Source organism: Pleurodeles waltl, chromosome 12, assembly GCF_031143425.1.
Source record: "Pleurodeles waltl isolate 20211129_DDA chromosome 12, aPleWal1.hap1.20221129, whole genome shotgun sequence".
Lineage (NCBI taxonomy): Eukaryota > Metazoa > Chordata > Amphibia > Caudata > Salamandridae > Pleurodeles > Pleurodeles waltl.
Genome location: NC_090451.1, coordinates 542,333,212 through 542,346,578, shown reverse-complemented (window position 1 = coordinate 542,346,578; position 13,367 = coordinate 542,333,212). Strand labels below are relative to the sequence as shown.

Genomic DNA, 13,367 nt, shown 5'->3' with positions numbered 1-13,367 from the left:
AGCAGGTAATAATGAGAGAAGCACTATGCTGGGAAAGGGTGAGTTCCGTCCTAAGGCCCTCTATAAAAGGACCTTTTTTTTTTAGGGGTAGGTATTGACACAGTACCTTCAGGCGGCCAGCTACTTGTGAGCTGCCTAAACCGAGCGTCTTGTTATGAAAGTTAGGGGGGTGGCCCTGCCCTGCCTCTTCCTGGCAATGACGGGCAAGGACGGGCCCGCCCTTGGCCCGGGCTTCGCCCGGGCGCCGCCCGCGCGCGTCCCGCGACGGCGGGAGCGCTTGAAGAAATTTAAAGGGCTCCTGCCCCGGACGCACCACTGAACGCGCTTCCCGCGACGGCGGGAGCGCTTGAAGAAATTTAAAGGGCTCCTGCCCCGGACGCACCACTGAACGCGCTTGTAAGAGAGATTACAGCAGGGGACAGAGCACTTTGAGCTTGCCCCTAAAAATGGCAAAGACGATAATACTACCAAGCATTCTGTTTTTGTTTCAATGTGCATTGGGATTTACTTTTCTAAGGCATATATTTGGAACTAGAGCACAATATATGTAATAAGCAGCTTAAAAAATGTTTTATAAATAAAACAAATTCCCAGATCTTCCAATAACAGTGTAACAAATGTGAATTTGTCACCAATCTGTTTAGGCATTTATTCTTGTTTGTCTCCAGCTGCCAGAGTCAACAGCACAATAGACTTATGACATTACGGGCAGCATTGTGATGTGACAAGCAAGAACCCTGTTCTGAAAAAAATGCAGAGTATCGTGAACACATTCAAACATAGTAGATTAAAGTGCTGAGAGGAATGCTGTATGGTGGATGTGCACTCTATGAGGCTAATAGCATAGCCTGTAATTAATTATAAATGTGTATGATTGTTTCAGTTGCATGTCTCTATATCAAGGTCAGCAATATTAACTTACAAAAATATGTCATCCACAAATACCTCATCTCCCAGTATACCGTTCTGGTATGTGTATATTTACTACTCTTTACTCCACGTCTACGTACCTTAATGTGATGGTGGTAGCTCATACACATGAGGCATTATTTTTTCTATGTGATATAATGCATGTGATATAGTGACCCTCTACTATTGTTACTGAGTCCAGTTCTGCACAGATGTTGCTTATGAATTATTCTGGGTATTTTGACATGAACATTGATAGATACTAGCTCCAGAGATATGATATATTGGAGGCAACCTAGGAGTGACCCTCTCTTATCTTCTTGCTGGACCATCTCCAAGAAATGCATAGCTGATTTAGTCTCCATGGCAAAGGAATCAGTGTCTATGGTCCTCATTACAAGTTGGCTGGACTTTGCAGCGCAGATACTGTGTGTGGGGGAAGAGGGTGATGGAAATTTAGAATTAAATTTATCAACCAGAGCTTCTGCTGCAAAGTCAGTATCCACTGTGCCCTTTCAATGCTGTGACAAGAGTCTTTATTGTCTTTTACTCTGAGGTCGGGAGTGTCCCTGGGGCCTCCCAATGCTCCTCTGGTGAGGTTCTACTGTGCCCGAGGGGGCTCTTCCCTGTGGTCCTCGGAAATCATGCTGCTCCCCCGCCCACTCCCATGCCCTTTTAGGTGTCTAAAAAAAGTGTGTTTTCCGTGGTGCACGACTTTCAGTTTTGCAGGTTACAGTAACAAATATTGTAAAATATTGTAGTTGTGTGGCTCCTATCTTTTGCTTGTCTTTCATGTAGGACCTATGTTGCTGTTGAATCATGGCGTATAGTCCGGATTTTGGAGGCATTGCAGAAAATCGCTTTCCTCTTCCTCAACTCCCGAAGTATAAAGTCTCTGTCTAAACAGTTCATAAGGGATATTATCGCAGGGAGGGGAGCCAGGTGAGGTCTTGAGCACCAGGCCCCTGTGGGCACATTCCAGTATAAAGCAGATAGAGAAGGTGTTGGAGGCAACATGCTCTGGTTGGCTGAGGCAAGGCCCCAGCCAGGCAGAATCTACAACAACTGTCAGGGGTGGGTGATTACACTCACTGTGTAACTTGCAACCACCATTGGGTAGCTTTGCACTGAGCAGTAAGGCTTATCACGGGCAATGTGTAAAGCATTGGTAAAGCACTTTCACACAACAAATGCACTGAGCATCACAAAAGAGACTTCACACAAGATGCATGTAAATAAAGTGTGTATACAACACACATTAGTTAACACAACATGAACATGTATCTCTGAACATAAGTAACATTTGGAAATATCACTAGCAGTACTAGAAACAACCGAGTTAAAATGACATTAGTAATATGTACACTTTGAGAAAGATCCTACTTTACCCCCAGCACCCTTATGCGGTGCAAAACATTGTCAGCACAAGACCCACACAAACAATTATTCTAATTTGATCCCACACAGTTATAGGGTGCACCCCAGTTCACAACGAAAGTGGTAATGTGTACACAAAGGTAATTATAACACTTTTAAATAGCCTCATGGCCCGGAGGCCTCACGTGTAAAACTAATGTCAAATGTAACACACTTTTGGCAAGAATCAACGTATAAGGCAACATCGCCATGCACTATTGTTAATCACAGGCAGTCACTCCCACGCACTTATTCAGCACCGATACCCGGTGCTACAGATATCGGTCAGGTTCGTATGGCATGCACTCACACACACACACACGCACATACAGCACCCTACCGCGGTGCACTGATATCAAGCAGGTCAATAAATATAGTACTCGCAGACCCTGTGGCCCAAATCCTCCTCCACCCTTCAGCCAACCTCGACTACCCCACCCACCCTTGGACTGGAGTTAAAGGAAACCTTTCCCCTCCCCGGACACTAGGCCGATCCTGGCTGAAGTCACACTTATTCAGGGTCCTGGGGGAAAAAGATGGGAGAATAGATAACAGGCAGTTTCAGATGGGAGTCGACAAATGGAGGTTTGGCCATCCCTCGTGAAGTTCAATCGAAGTTCGCCCCACGTTCCCACCAGGCACTTGCCTAGTTCTGCGAGGTATCAGGGGAGGGGGAGTCACCAATTCGTGGGACCTGCTTCCGATCACTCCCAGAAGAGTTCTGTAGCCCACTCACTTGCTCTCACCACCCAGGCTCATTCCGTCAATACAACCTGGTAACAAGGAGTTGTCAGGGCTGGATGAGGAGATGGCAGTTGGTCCGCTGCACTGAGGGCAGCAGAAGGAGCAATCAATGAGTGATAGATGAAGCAAGGGAGCCTCTCGGAAATGGGGAGACGCCCTGTAGGACACACATTCAGCAAAGTTGCACCCAGTCAATCTGGGCACTCCAGAACATGAATTCACCCCGTGCGCCTCCTTGAGAATGAGGCACAAACCCTGGTGCATGATGACTTGAGTCAAACCAGACAATTCCGATCGCACACAGTGCAGAGTAACAAATTCAGCACCTCCTTGGAAATGAGGAAAAAGTCTTGTGCCTGATGACTTAAGTCATACCAGACAACTCAGGTCACACAAACGAAGAGTTACCAATTCTGCATCTTCCTGGAAATTAGGCATAAGTCTGGTGTGCAATGACTTGAGTCACACCAGATAATTACAGTCAGGCGCAAGTTCAGTGGCGATACATGAGGTAGAATGCTGCACTGCTACATGTACGCCCCCACCTCTGACGGTTGCAACTTGTGAATCCCACACCTCATGCAATAAGCATGCAGCGGGCGTGTTTCATAAGAGAAATATGGCATGATCGTCAAAGCAGGCCACGCGCGGTCCCACAACCGGTGAATCAGCTCACCACTAACAAGACACTTATGCGTACAGAGGCCCCACGATACCGGACCACACTCCTGGAATGCAGGCAGTTCCTGTAGGGATTCACATCAGGCAATCCAGTCTCCAGGCGCAATACTTGGTTCCACGCTCATACCGCCACTACCAGGTGGGATGCAGCAGACGATGTGGCCATTTAAGAGGTAACCGCTCTCCAGGTGTCACAGGTAGAAGGTATAGGTCCCTCGTGGGATGTCTTCTATGTCCCTGAGACGTCCACCAGAGAACAGGGGGCAAGCCAACTAGCCCTTGGAGAGCACACTTCGGGGTGCCACACAGCAGCAGACAGTCAGCCCTGGCCAGCCACTATTCAGGAAGGGTGAGTAATTACTCCTTGTGCACCACAGATTCCTCTGGCAGTGTACACACGCAGTCCAGTATCTCTGGTCCTGCATCCCCACAAGGGCATCTCAAGTTTGCTATAGTGTGCCTTTAAAGTTGGGGGAGGTTCAGAAGGTCCCCCTTGAACCACAGATGTCTCCCCTAAATTTCCATCCTGTCTGCCGTGAGACCCTGGAATGCAGATCTTGATCTTTAATGGGGCCATGATATGGCTAAGAGAGGCCAAGTGTGAAAACCTCTTCCTCCAATCTATCCAGCCAGGCCCTCAAATGACAGGGGGTCTGTCGTTCCAGTTATGTGTTTATAGCTGTCACTGAGGAATCCATAGATCCCATCCTCCAGTGTGGATTAGAGTGGAATTTAAAAGGCACACAAAAGTGTTTTAGAGCATAGAAATGCCTACTTTCTAAAAGAGGCATTTCTGTGTTATTATAGACAGAACCACCTTTACCACAGAAAGTGGTTTGTCAGGGAGAACCCAATGATAGTAAACATTATAAGGCTGCTGTGCTGCAATCCACTATTACAGCTAGGAGTAATTGTAAACTTTGTATGTTAACCTATCAGCAGAGAAGCTCTCATAGGTAGTGAAAACACACAGGGTTATTCTTCACTCACTGGGTATACGTGCCGTTGCGCACACTCATGGTTGCATTGGCAGGCTGGACACATGCTTAATAACACCATAGGTGCAAGTGCGCACACACAGGAACACAGGCCTGCTGTGACAGGCTGGACTCATGTTTAAGAACAACATAGGTGCAGGTGTGCATACACAGGCCTGCTATGACAGGCTGAGCACATATTTGTACCACCAGTGGGCACTTGCTCACACACTGGCCAGTGCCACTTCCTAACAGAGGTAGGAAAGGCACGCGCACTTTCCCACTGTACTTACAGTGGGTAAGTGCCCAGGGCCCTAAGGACACTGGATAGAGACTCAGCAAAACATATGGGAAGAGCCATCCCCTAGGTAAGGAAAATCCACGTGAAGGTTCTTCACTACCGGGTCATTGGACACCCATGTGTACCTGCCCAGCCTTTCATCTCCCACCTGCTCCGCCCTTCAGTGGGTGCTCTAGGGGTAGCAAAGGGCCCACTCAGGATTGGCTGTGGAGTTAGAAGTGCCAACCTGAGCACAGGCACAACTGCACCTCAGATACATGCTTGAAAGGCTATTCTGGTGGTTGGTACACTCAGTGCAATGTCCCATTAGTAGCTAGGGCCATACCTGCCCTGCGTATGTGGTGTATCTTTTTACAGGGCACTCCTGGGTACAGTGCCTGAACCAATCATGTAAGCACCCCTTCCTGGCATGTGTAGGAAGGACGCGTGCACTTTTTTCACTGCAGTACAGTGGGAAAGTGCCCGGAGTCCAAAGGCTACACAATGAGAGTCAGCAGAAAACCGGGAAAAAAGCTAAAAGTTTCAGGGAAATTCTCTCAGCAGGGCCATGTTCAACAGAGGGCTTTTGGCCATCCATGATCTAATCTAGTCAGTCACAAATACCTCTGGATGTGGGCACTACAGGCCCTCAGGCAGTCCCACCATCTGGAGGCTATTTGGCGTGATCTGGCCTCAGCAACCTATGCATGCAATTCCAGCTGCTCTGTAGTTGATTTGAGTTTGGAGTAGTCGGCCTTGAGAGCACTGAGTTGGTCTTCCACTAACGAAATATGATCCACAGCATTCCAGATGTGATTTGAAAGGCTGTGCAGATCTTGTTACAGCAAGTATACCTCTATCGCCACTTCCCCAATTCAATCTTCCAGTGCAGTGTGGGAGGTCTGGATAGCTTGAAAATTCCTTTCCGGGGGAACTTGGTTAGGAATGGGCCCTGTAGCCCCTTAAAGCCCACCCATCGATCCCTGGCAGGCATTGTGAACTTGTCAGTTTTGGCCTGCTGGCTAAGGTCTGCATGCTTGCCCTTAACCATAGTAACTAGGTCATTGTCCCTTTGGCACCTGGTGGGTGCAGCGTAAGATGCTCTGGTTTCACCAGCAGCAAATGGGTTCCATGTGGGGGTCAGACGATAGGTCAGTGTCTCAGGGCCAAAGCTGTCTTCAGGCCTAAGGAGGCGGGAGACTGTCACAGGTCTGTTACAGTGGCTGACCACGCCCCTGCCCCCCACTGGGCCATGGGGCCCTTCATGCTAGGTGGGAGGGGGTGCTCTGCAAAAGGAGGAGAGAAGGAAGAAATGTCCACACCCCCTTCAGCAGCTGCAAGTATGTGTACCCACTGGAGTATGCAGCTAAAGGCGGTGTCCACAGGGAGCAGTGTTGGCCAGTGGAGAGCTGGCAGGGTAGTGTCACTCTCCTTACCTCCTAAGCCTGGGCCTCTCAGGCAGAGAAGGTGGAGCTTTTCAGGCCTCCAGTACAATGGCGCATCAGGGCACAGCACTGCTCCAGCTGCCACCCTCCTATCCTCATCAGGCGTAGTGGCTCTGTTGGCACTCAGCAGTGATTTTGGGACTCAGCTCCCACCGGGCTGAGGTCAGCCGCATCTTCATCTCCAGGCCACAGCGAACACTCTGTGGAGAGCAAGCCCAGACCTGGCCCGCCAGTAAGGGAACCGCATCGGCCCAGTGCCGCATGTGGTGGGAGCAGAGGCTTCATATTTAGTCCCCCAAGTTCACTGGGGGAAAGACAAGGCCCCAGGAGACCTCTAGCAGCTTGGATGGGCACTGGTTGCCGAGAAGTGATTGGATTATAGGCTGCCGAACAGAGCCACTTCAGGTTGCAGCCGCCATTTTGGGGGCAGTGTGTTCTTGATGTTCCTCTGCTTTTATTGTCTCTGCAGAGAGCCATTGCATGCTACTTTGTGGGTCAGTACAGAGATCGTCTTTACTGGGAGTACACTCTTGTGATCGCATGATGGGATTTATGATCTATGTCACACAGTCTAATCTGTCCTGATAAAATCATTTTAGTCATGCTTAGCTGAGAGACCAGGTGGCATTTCTCAGGTGAATATTGACTATTGTATTTTATTGATTTCCCAAATTCTGCTTTAAGGAAAGATGGCCCTATTATTTTTTGAACATTTTTGCTATTCCCGTTTTGGTCTTTCTATTACAGGGCAGGAGAATCCGCAGCACAGATTGCTGATCCCCGGCTGGACGCACACTTATCCGCAAGCTATATGGAAGACTGAACACAGCTGCCTTCTCATTGCTTGGTTCTGCTGGACTTTAACTTACTTATGGGAAACAATTATATTTTACGTATCTTGTATTAGAATAATGCATTTTTGGTAATTTTTCCGTATTACTCCAATGTCTGATGTTGTCAAGCTGCAGAAGAGTTACACTTGGCAGAGCTTGCACATCTGATCAGATTAAGCTTTGCCTTGAACCATGTCCTGAAATGCGAGAAAACTGTGTAGTTTCACTTTCTCCCTTTGCTAACAGAGATTTGAAGACCAAAACACAAAGTAACGCAGCCTAATTAATGTACAAAAGCAACCCCTGTTCAAACCATTGTATCGAACAGGTGTGGATGTCCAACCACAAAATGAAGCTTCTAAATATATGCCAAAAACAGGGTTAGTCTAAACTGCAGTAAAAGGGGGGGGGTAATTTCAGAACTGCACAGGTAGAAGACGGAGGGAGTGGGGTGATGTGTGGCCTATCAACCAGAACAGTCCACTTTAGAGCCATGGAAGAAGTCTCCAATCCCGGCTTGGCGCAACATTCTGTGATTCTGAGCAAACCATTTCCCATATTCATGCTTAATAAAGACATGTCTGATTGTCATGTAAAGCGCCCCTCGGTCAATTTACGTATTAAGGACCGTCACGTATGAGAAAAGGGCATCATTTCTAAAAAAAATTAAAAGATGAATGTTAATGTCTTATTTCACTCACAATAAAGTGTGACTCAAAGTGTCACACATAAGGCTTGAAATGTCACACATTAACACACTACATACATGGGAATGTCACACATAAGCAAACTGAAAACTTGGCATCTGTGTGGAGTATGCCCTTATCACTGTCACGTTTTCATTGTTCTTATGTGTGACATTTCCATGTTTTCTATGAACTTATGTGTGACATTTCAATTTCTAATGTGTGACACTGTGATTGACACTTGACCGTGAGTAGAATGAGTAGAACGTGTACCTATGTTCATGTAACATAAAATCACCAAATTAACTATTTTTGTGCACTCTAATGGTATTTTAACAGAATTGTTCTTAATTTACACAATGGGCTTCTGGTGCCAAAGTAATTGTGGTTTTGAGAGATCAAACTTTGAGTGCGTTCATGCTCCCTACCTCCTAGCACATTTTTAATAATTTATGCGTGTGATGACACAAACTTAAAGGTTCGGATCTCACACATACTATGCAGGCCCGTAGGCTCTGGCACTAGAGAAGATAGTTCTATTCCTCAGGAGACACAAACCATACAGGCTCACGCATTACAAAATACTGGCATGGCCCAGGTCACATAGAACGTGCAGGCTCAGATCTCACAAGCCCCTCAGGTTTCACGTATTATACTTGTATTGCTATTAGCAGAGCTATCCTCCAGGTCACATACATTTGTCAGGCCTTATCTTTTAAACAGACTTGTAGTTTAAGTTTTAAAAATCTTAAAGGGTGAGACCTCAGAGAGAGGAACTCACTTAGGTTGTACAGATGTGAAAACCCAAGACCACCTGAAGGAGTTTCAGCAAGATTCAAGAGACAGCTCTGAACATATGCTGCACCACACTGGCTATCTCTTTAGAGACCTGTCAATTGGGCTGTGCCCTTGGTTGTCCAATATCCTCCATAACTGATGTGACCATGGCTCTGCACCGATATGCTTTATAATGCACTATCACGGGGCGTCCAATGCTGGTCATCACCTAGACACACTATGCATGAAAATGCAACAGTATGTATGAGGTACAACACTTCGCATACATCCAAAACAGAGAAGCGGCATGTAGTTGATCATCACAGAAATCTTAACATCAACAAATCTGCAAAACCTGCCATGAAACCAAAATATTACATGGAACACTGCACACCCATCCTATTATTTATTATTCCTATTATCACTTGCCACAAATACCACACAAAACATAGCTAAACATATTAAACGTCTCTAACCGAAAACTAGGTAAAACATTAGCTCGGATATAACCAGTAGTGGGCAATAATACTGATACTTGCTACTGTAGCCACATTTAGATGTCACTTAAAATAATAAGACACTGGACAGAACATATTGTATGCACCTATTAATGACACAATATTGGCTAACCAACAGCATTATTCAATTAGAAAACGTCCACAGAGAAGAACACAAAGGACACCTCAGACACCCTCCAATCACAGGTCTGATATGCCATTGAGACAGCAGCACCATCTAACTGTTGAGAGTGCTACTGACCTAGGAGATGCATTACATCCTCATGGGTTTTAAACCAATATGATGCACTCGCAGCTCATTAATTAGGACATTCCCGCTAAGTATTCTATAGGCTCACAGATTTGTTTGTTGCATATGAATTTAATGTCCCGCCCCACTCCAATCGCGTTACACTTCACCTTGTAGATGGGCCAGACCACCACAAATATAATATTCTGGTTCGTGATTATAACCCGGATAGTCAATAGGCGATAATAATGGTAGATTGTGCACCATACAAATGGCAAGTGTTTGTGAGAAAGTGCGGGCATTGTTAATCAAAAGTGCTGGGCATCCGTAGTAGAAAGCGCGGCAGACTGGCATAAGTGTGGTTATCTATAAAGGGACGTGAACTATATGATTGACAGGAGGTGGTTCTGTATCGGTCACTGTTCATATTTTAACAGGAGATCTACAGTATTTTATTTAGCAGTAAATGCTGAAAAACCAGCCCAAAGCATTGGTGATAAGAAGTACAATCCACATTTTACAAGCATTGTCTGGCAGAGAGTAAATGGTGCACCAGCCTTACATGACGTCACAGTGGGCAGCTGTAATGACCCAGTTCTCATTGATGAGGGATCCACCGCAGAAGTGAAAGTTGTTGTACTGGTTGGGAAAACAGAAACAATGAGATTATTCTCAATGAATTTCTTTGTTTGGGAGTAATAGGCAGATCATGAGTGAAATACAAAATCTAATTGATACTTGCTGCATTGGGCTAGATTTACATTTCAAAGAGGGCTCACTGCATTTATTTATTCGTAGTACAAACATTTTAGTGACATAAGCTATTAGAAGAACAATTCACTACTGCTGGCATTTGAAACATGATTTATTCTATTATCTAGCCAGCATCAGCTAGAAACTGGAGATCATTTTCTACCTCAGCAGATGCAAACTGATGCGAGTGGCAAGTTTAGGTCTGAATCAGCGTCTGCGTTATCCGACCTGATAATATGTACTGGCATCATCTCCCAATTAAAAATGGGTCTTAGAACACACACCAAGCCATGACTTCAATGTATGGCGGCTATAACATTTATGCATTTTCAATCAGAAACTAAAGACAGATCATAATTACGTACACCGTCTGAAAAAAATGGAATCCAGCTTTCAAAGTCTAAGGGCCTCATTGCGAGTGTGATGGTCTGGGGATTGCCAGGCTCGCGTTGACAGTCAGACGCCACACTCCAGGCGGTCTGACCACCCTAATTACAAACCTGGAGAGCGGACCCGCCAGAGGACCGCCGTCCCCGCTGGGAACATGGTTTCCGATGGCATGACAGCAGTCAGAGTTGAACTCAGGCGGTCAGAGTTGAACTCATGCCCATGCCCTTTGCATAGGCAGTGCAGGCCCCCCCACCCAGCACCATCGGAATGCGTATTCTGAGGGTGCTGGTCAGCCCCCCCTGTGGTACAAGATAGCACTTGGATCCTTTAAGGTCTGAGTTTGGAGTTGTAAAGTAAGGGCCATATTTATGGGAGTCTGACGCAGGGCAGCACAGCAAGTCACCTTGCTGCACTGCCCTGCGTCAAAAGGAAAGGGCAGGAATGTGCTGTATCTATTGCATACTGCACATTACTGTCCTTACCTCCTGCACTGGTGCCATTTCCGCAGCTAGGTGCCAATGCATGCACCCTTGCACCATGCAGCAAGAGTGCTTGCAGGATTGTTTTTGTGCAGGAAGGGGCACCTTCTTTCAAAAAGCAATCCTGGGAGGCTTTTACCTCATTCTATGTGTGCTGCAGAATGTAGCACAAATAGAGAGACAAGAAATCAAGTTATTTTTCCTCTTTGCTCCTCCCCTGGGAAGGTGTAAGGTTATGGAGCATCCCCAGATGTCAAAGTCCCTGGGTGTTGTGTGGGAACACCCACCGCAACTGACATGGAACGCCTCCCTAACGCAGATAAGGCAACGCAGAGATTTGCGCTGCCTTGCCTTACTCTATATCTATGACATTCAATGCCACGCAAAGTGGCTTTGCGTGGCCTCATAGATATGATTTAAAGGTTTCTGCTCGTTGCATCACAAATAGTGATGCAATGGTGGCGCAAAAAGCTCATGAATATGCCCCACGGTGCAAGGGTACCTGCTTTGGAACTAGGCTGCCATAATGGTGCCAGTTCAGTGGGAAGGGACAGAAATGCGATAGATACTGCTCATTACCCTTCATTATTTCAACAAATCACATTTGAATCCGAATTTTAAGCACACGTAAATGTGCCACTCATAGTTTTGGCGTTGCTAGCGCTTATTGAATTTCATCTCAAGCAGTAGCAAAGGCAAATCGTTCCAAACATATGTGTGAATGCATGGTGACCATCTTGTAATATAGTTTGTTATGTGTTTGAAACTCCATTACAAGATGGCCATCTCACTCACACTGTATTATTTATGTCACAGCTTCAGGTATTTAGGTAAATTAATAATCTTTTATTTACAGCATGATAACACATAGCGATGCTTTTTCGTGGATTTTTCAATTCAGTTATCGAATATTTCAATTTTGTTCTTGCTAAATTGATTTTTGTCGCCTGTCCCAGACGTTTTACCATGTTAAATTTCCAGCTGAACTTAAATTAAAGGTGTAAGATTTATTGCACCTGGTAATTAACATCGCACGACTTATAACTGCAATTCCTAAACAAAGAGGTGTTTGCACAGGGATCACACGTTTGAGGGGAATATGTAATCAGGCCCTCAGGTTTTTGCAAAAGACAATATTGCAGTGTCAATTTGTATATATTAGAGATAGATACATTGGCGTGAACCACAGCAACGTAAGTGACATAAAAACACTGGGCACTTATGAGCGAGGTATGGGAGAAGCACAGTGCAGGCAGTGGGGATGGGCACTGTGGAGACAGCCAATGGGACAGAAGAAGTAGGCCGTTAGTTTTTCATCCAGAATTCTCCATTTTGTAAAGAGGGCTGTTGTAAAGTAGCTCAATGCGCCATTCAGAACAATCAGGAGTACGCTGCTGGATCACACTGTTTGTTGGGACATCTGTCACTTAGAGAAATCGCTGATGTCTATCTAGTGCGGTTGCTGCCTATCTACAAAGGTGATGGTCTCGATGGAGATTTTTGTGTCACTGTTGAAACAAGTCGGCTCAGTGCGGGGAGGGGCCTTACGTGGCGAGTCAAGGACTATGGGCAGGTGGTAACAGTCAATAGGAATAGTGCAAGGCAGGACTTGCTGATGGCTGATCCTAATGAGCAGAGAAAGAGCAAATTGTAAAACTTTCTCAACTCGCATGGGGAGCTCTGTTATGTTTTTGCTCCAATGGACCACAAGACCATGGTACAGTCCTAGCAATAATAACCTCAGATCTGGTGCATTGTAAACAAAGATGCAACACTATAGTCAAAGTAAGACATGACAAATAACAATGACTAGTTTAGGGGACATCACCATTCAACAGATTAGGGAACCCTTTGAAATCATCGACTTTTAATGACAATTTTAAAAACAAATAATTGAAATTTTCTGGACATTGCAGAATAACAGTCTCCGTTCTTCGCAAGACATGCTTTTGTCATTTAATGCCCACTCCCCTCCCAACAAATTAGCCGCTCCCTTCGGTTACCTGGAGAGACACCTGCCAAGGCCAGGAATGCGGCACTGCGTTGTGCCCGTTGATGATCCGGTTATAATCTTTTACCACAGGTGGTATGGCTGGGATCCCACATTCTGCAATGAGAAAAATAACGTGGGGCGATTCACAAAAGCATTTATGGGCACAGGACGCAGTACTACTGGATGGCGCTTGTACTTACTCCCACGGGCCTTTGTGAACCTGTCCTGAGTCATCCAACTCCCTGTTAGTAAAAGTG

At 45.9% G+C, this 13,367-nt stretch overlaps 1 protein-coding gene across 1 annotated transcript in view; it reads right to left on the bottom strand.

The window, feature by feature from the left end:
• LOC138268155 (chymotrypsinogen B-like) overlaps positions 1–13,367 on the bottom strand; it is a 45,200-nt gene that overhangs the window by 31,148 nt on the left and 685 nt on the right. The window contains exons 2-3 of the mRNA XM_069217577.1: positions 13,121–13,224; positions 10,058–10,134 (exon numbers count right to left, since the gene is read on the bottom strand). Of these exons, the coding sequence (XP_069073678.1) occupies positions 10,058–10,134; positions 13,121–13,224 (181 nt within the window). The remainder of the gene's footprint in view (positions 1–10,057; positions 10,135–13,120; positions 13,225–13,367) is intronic.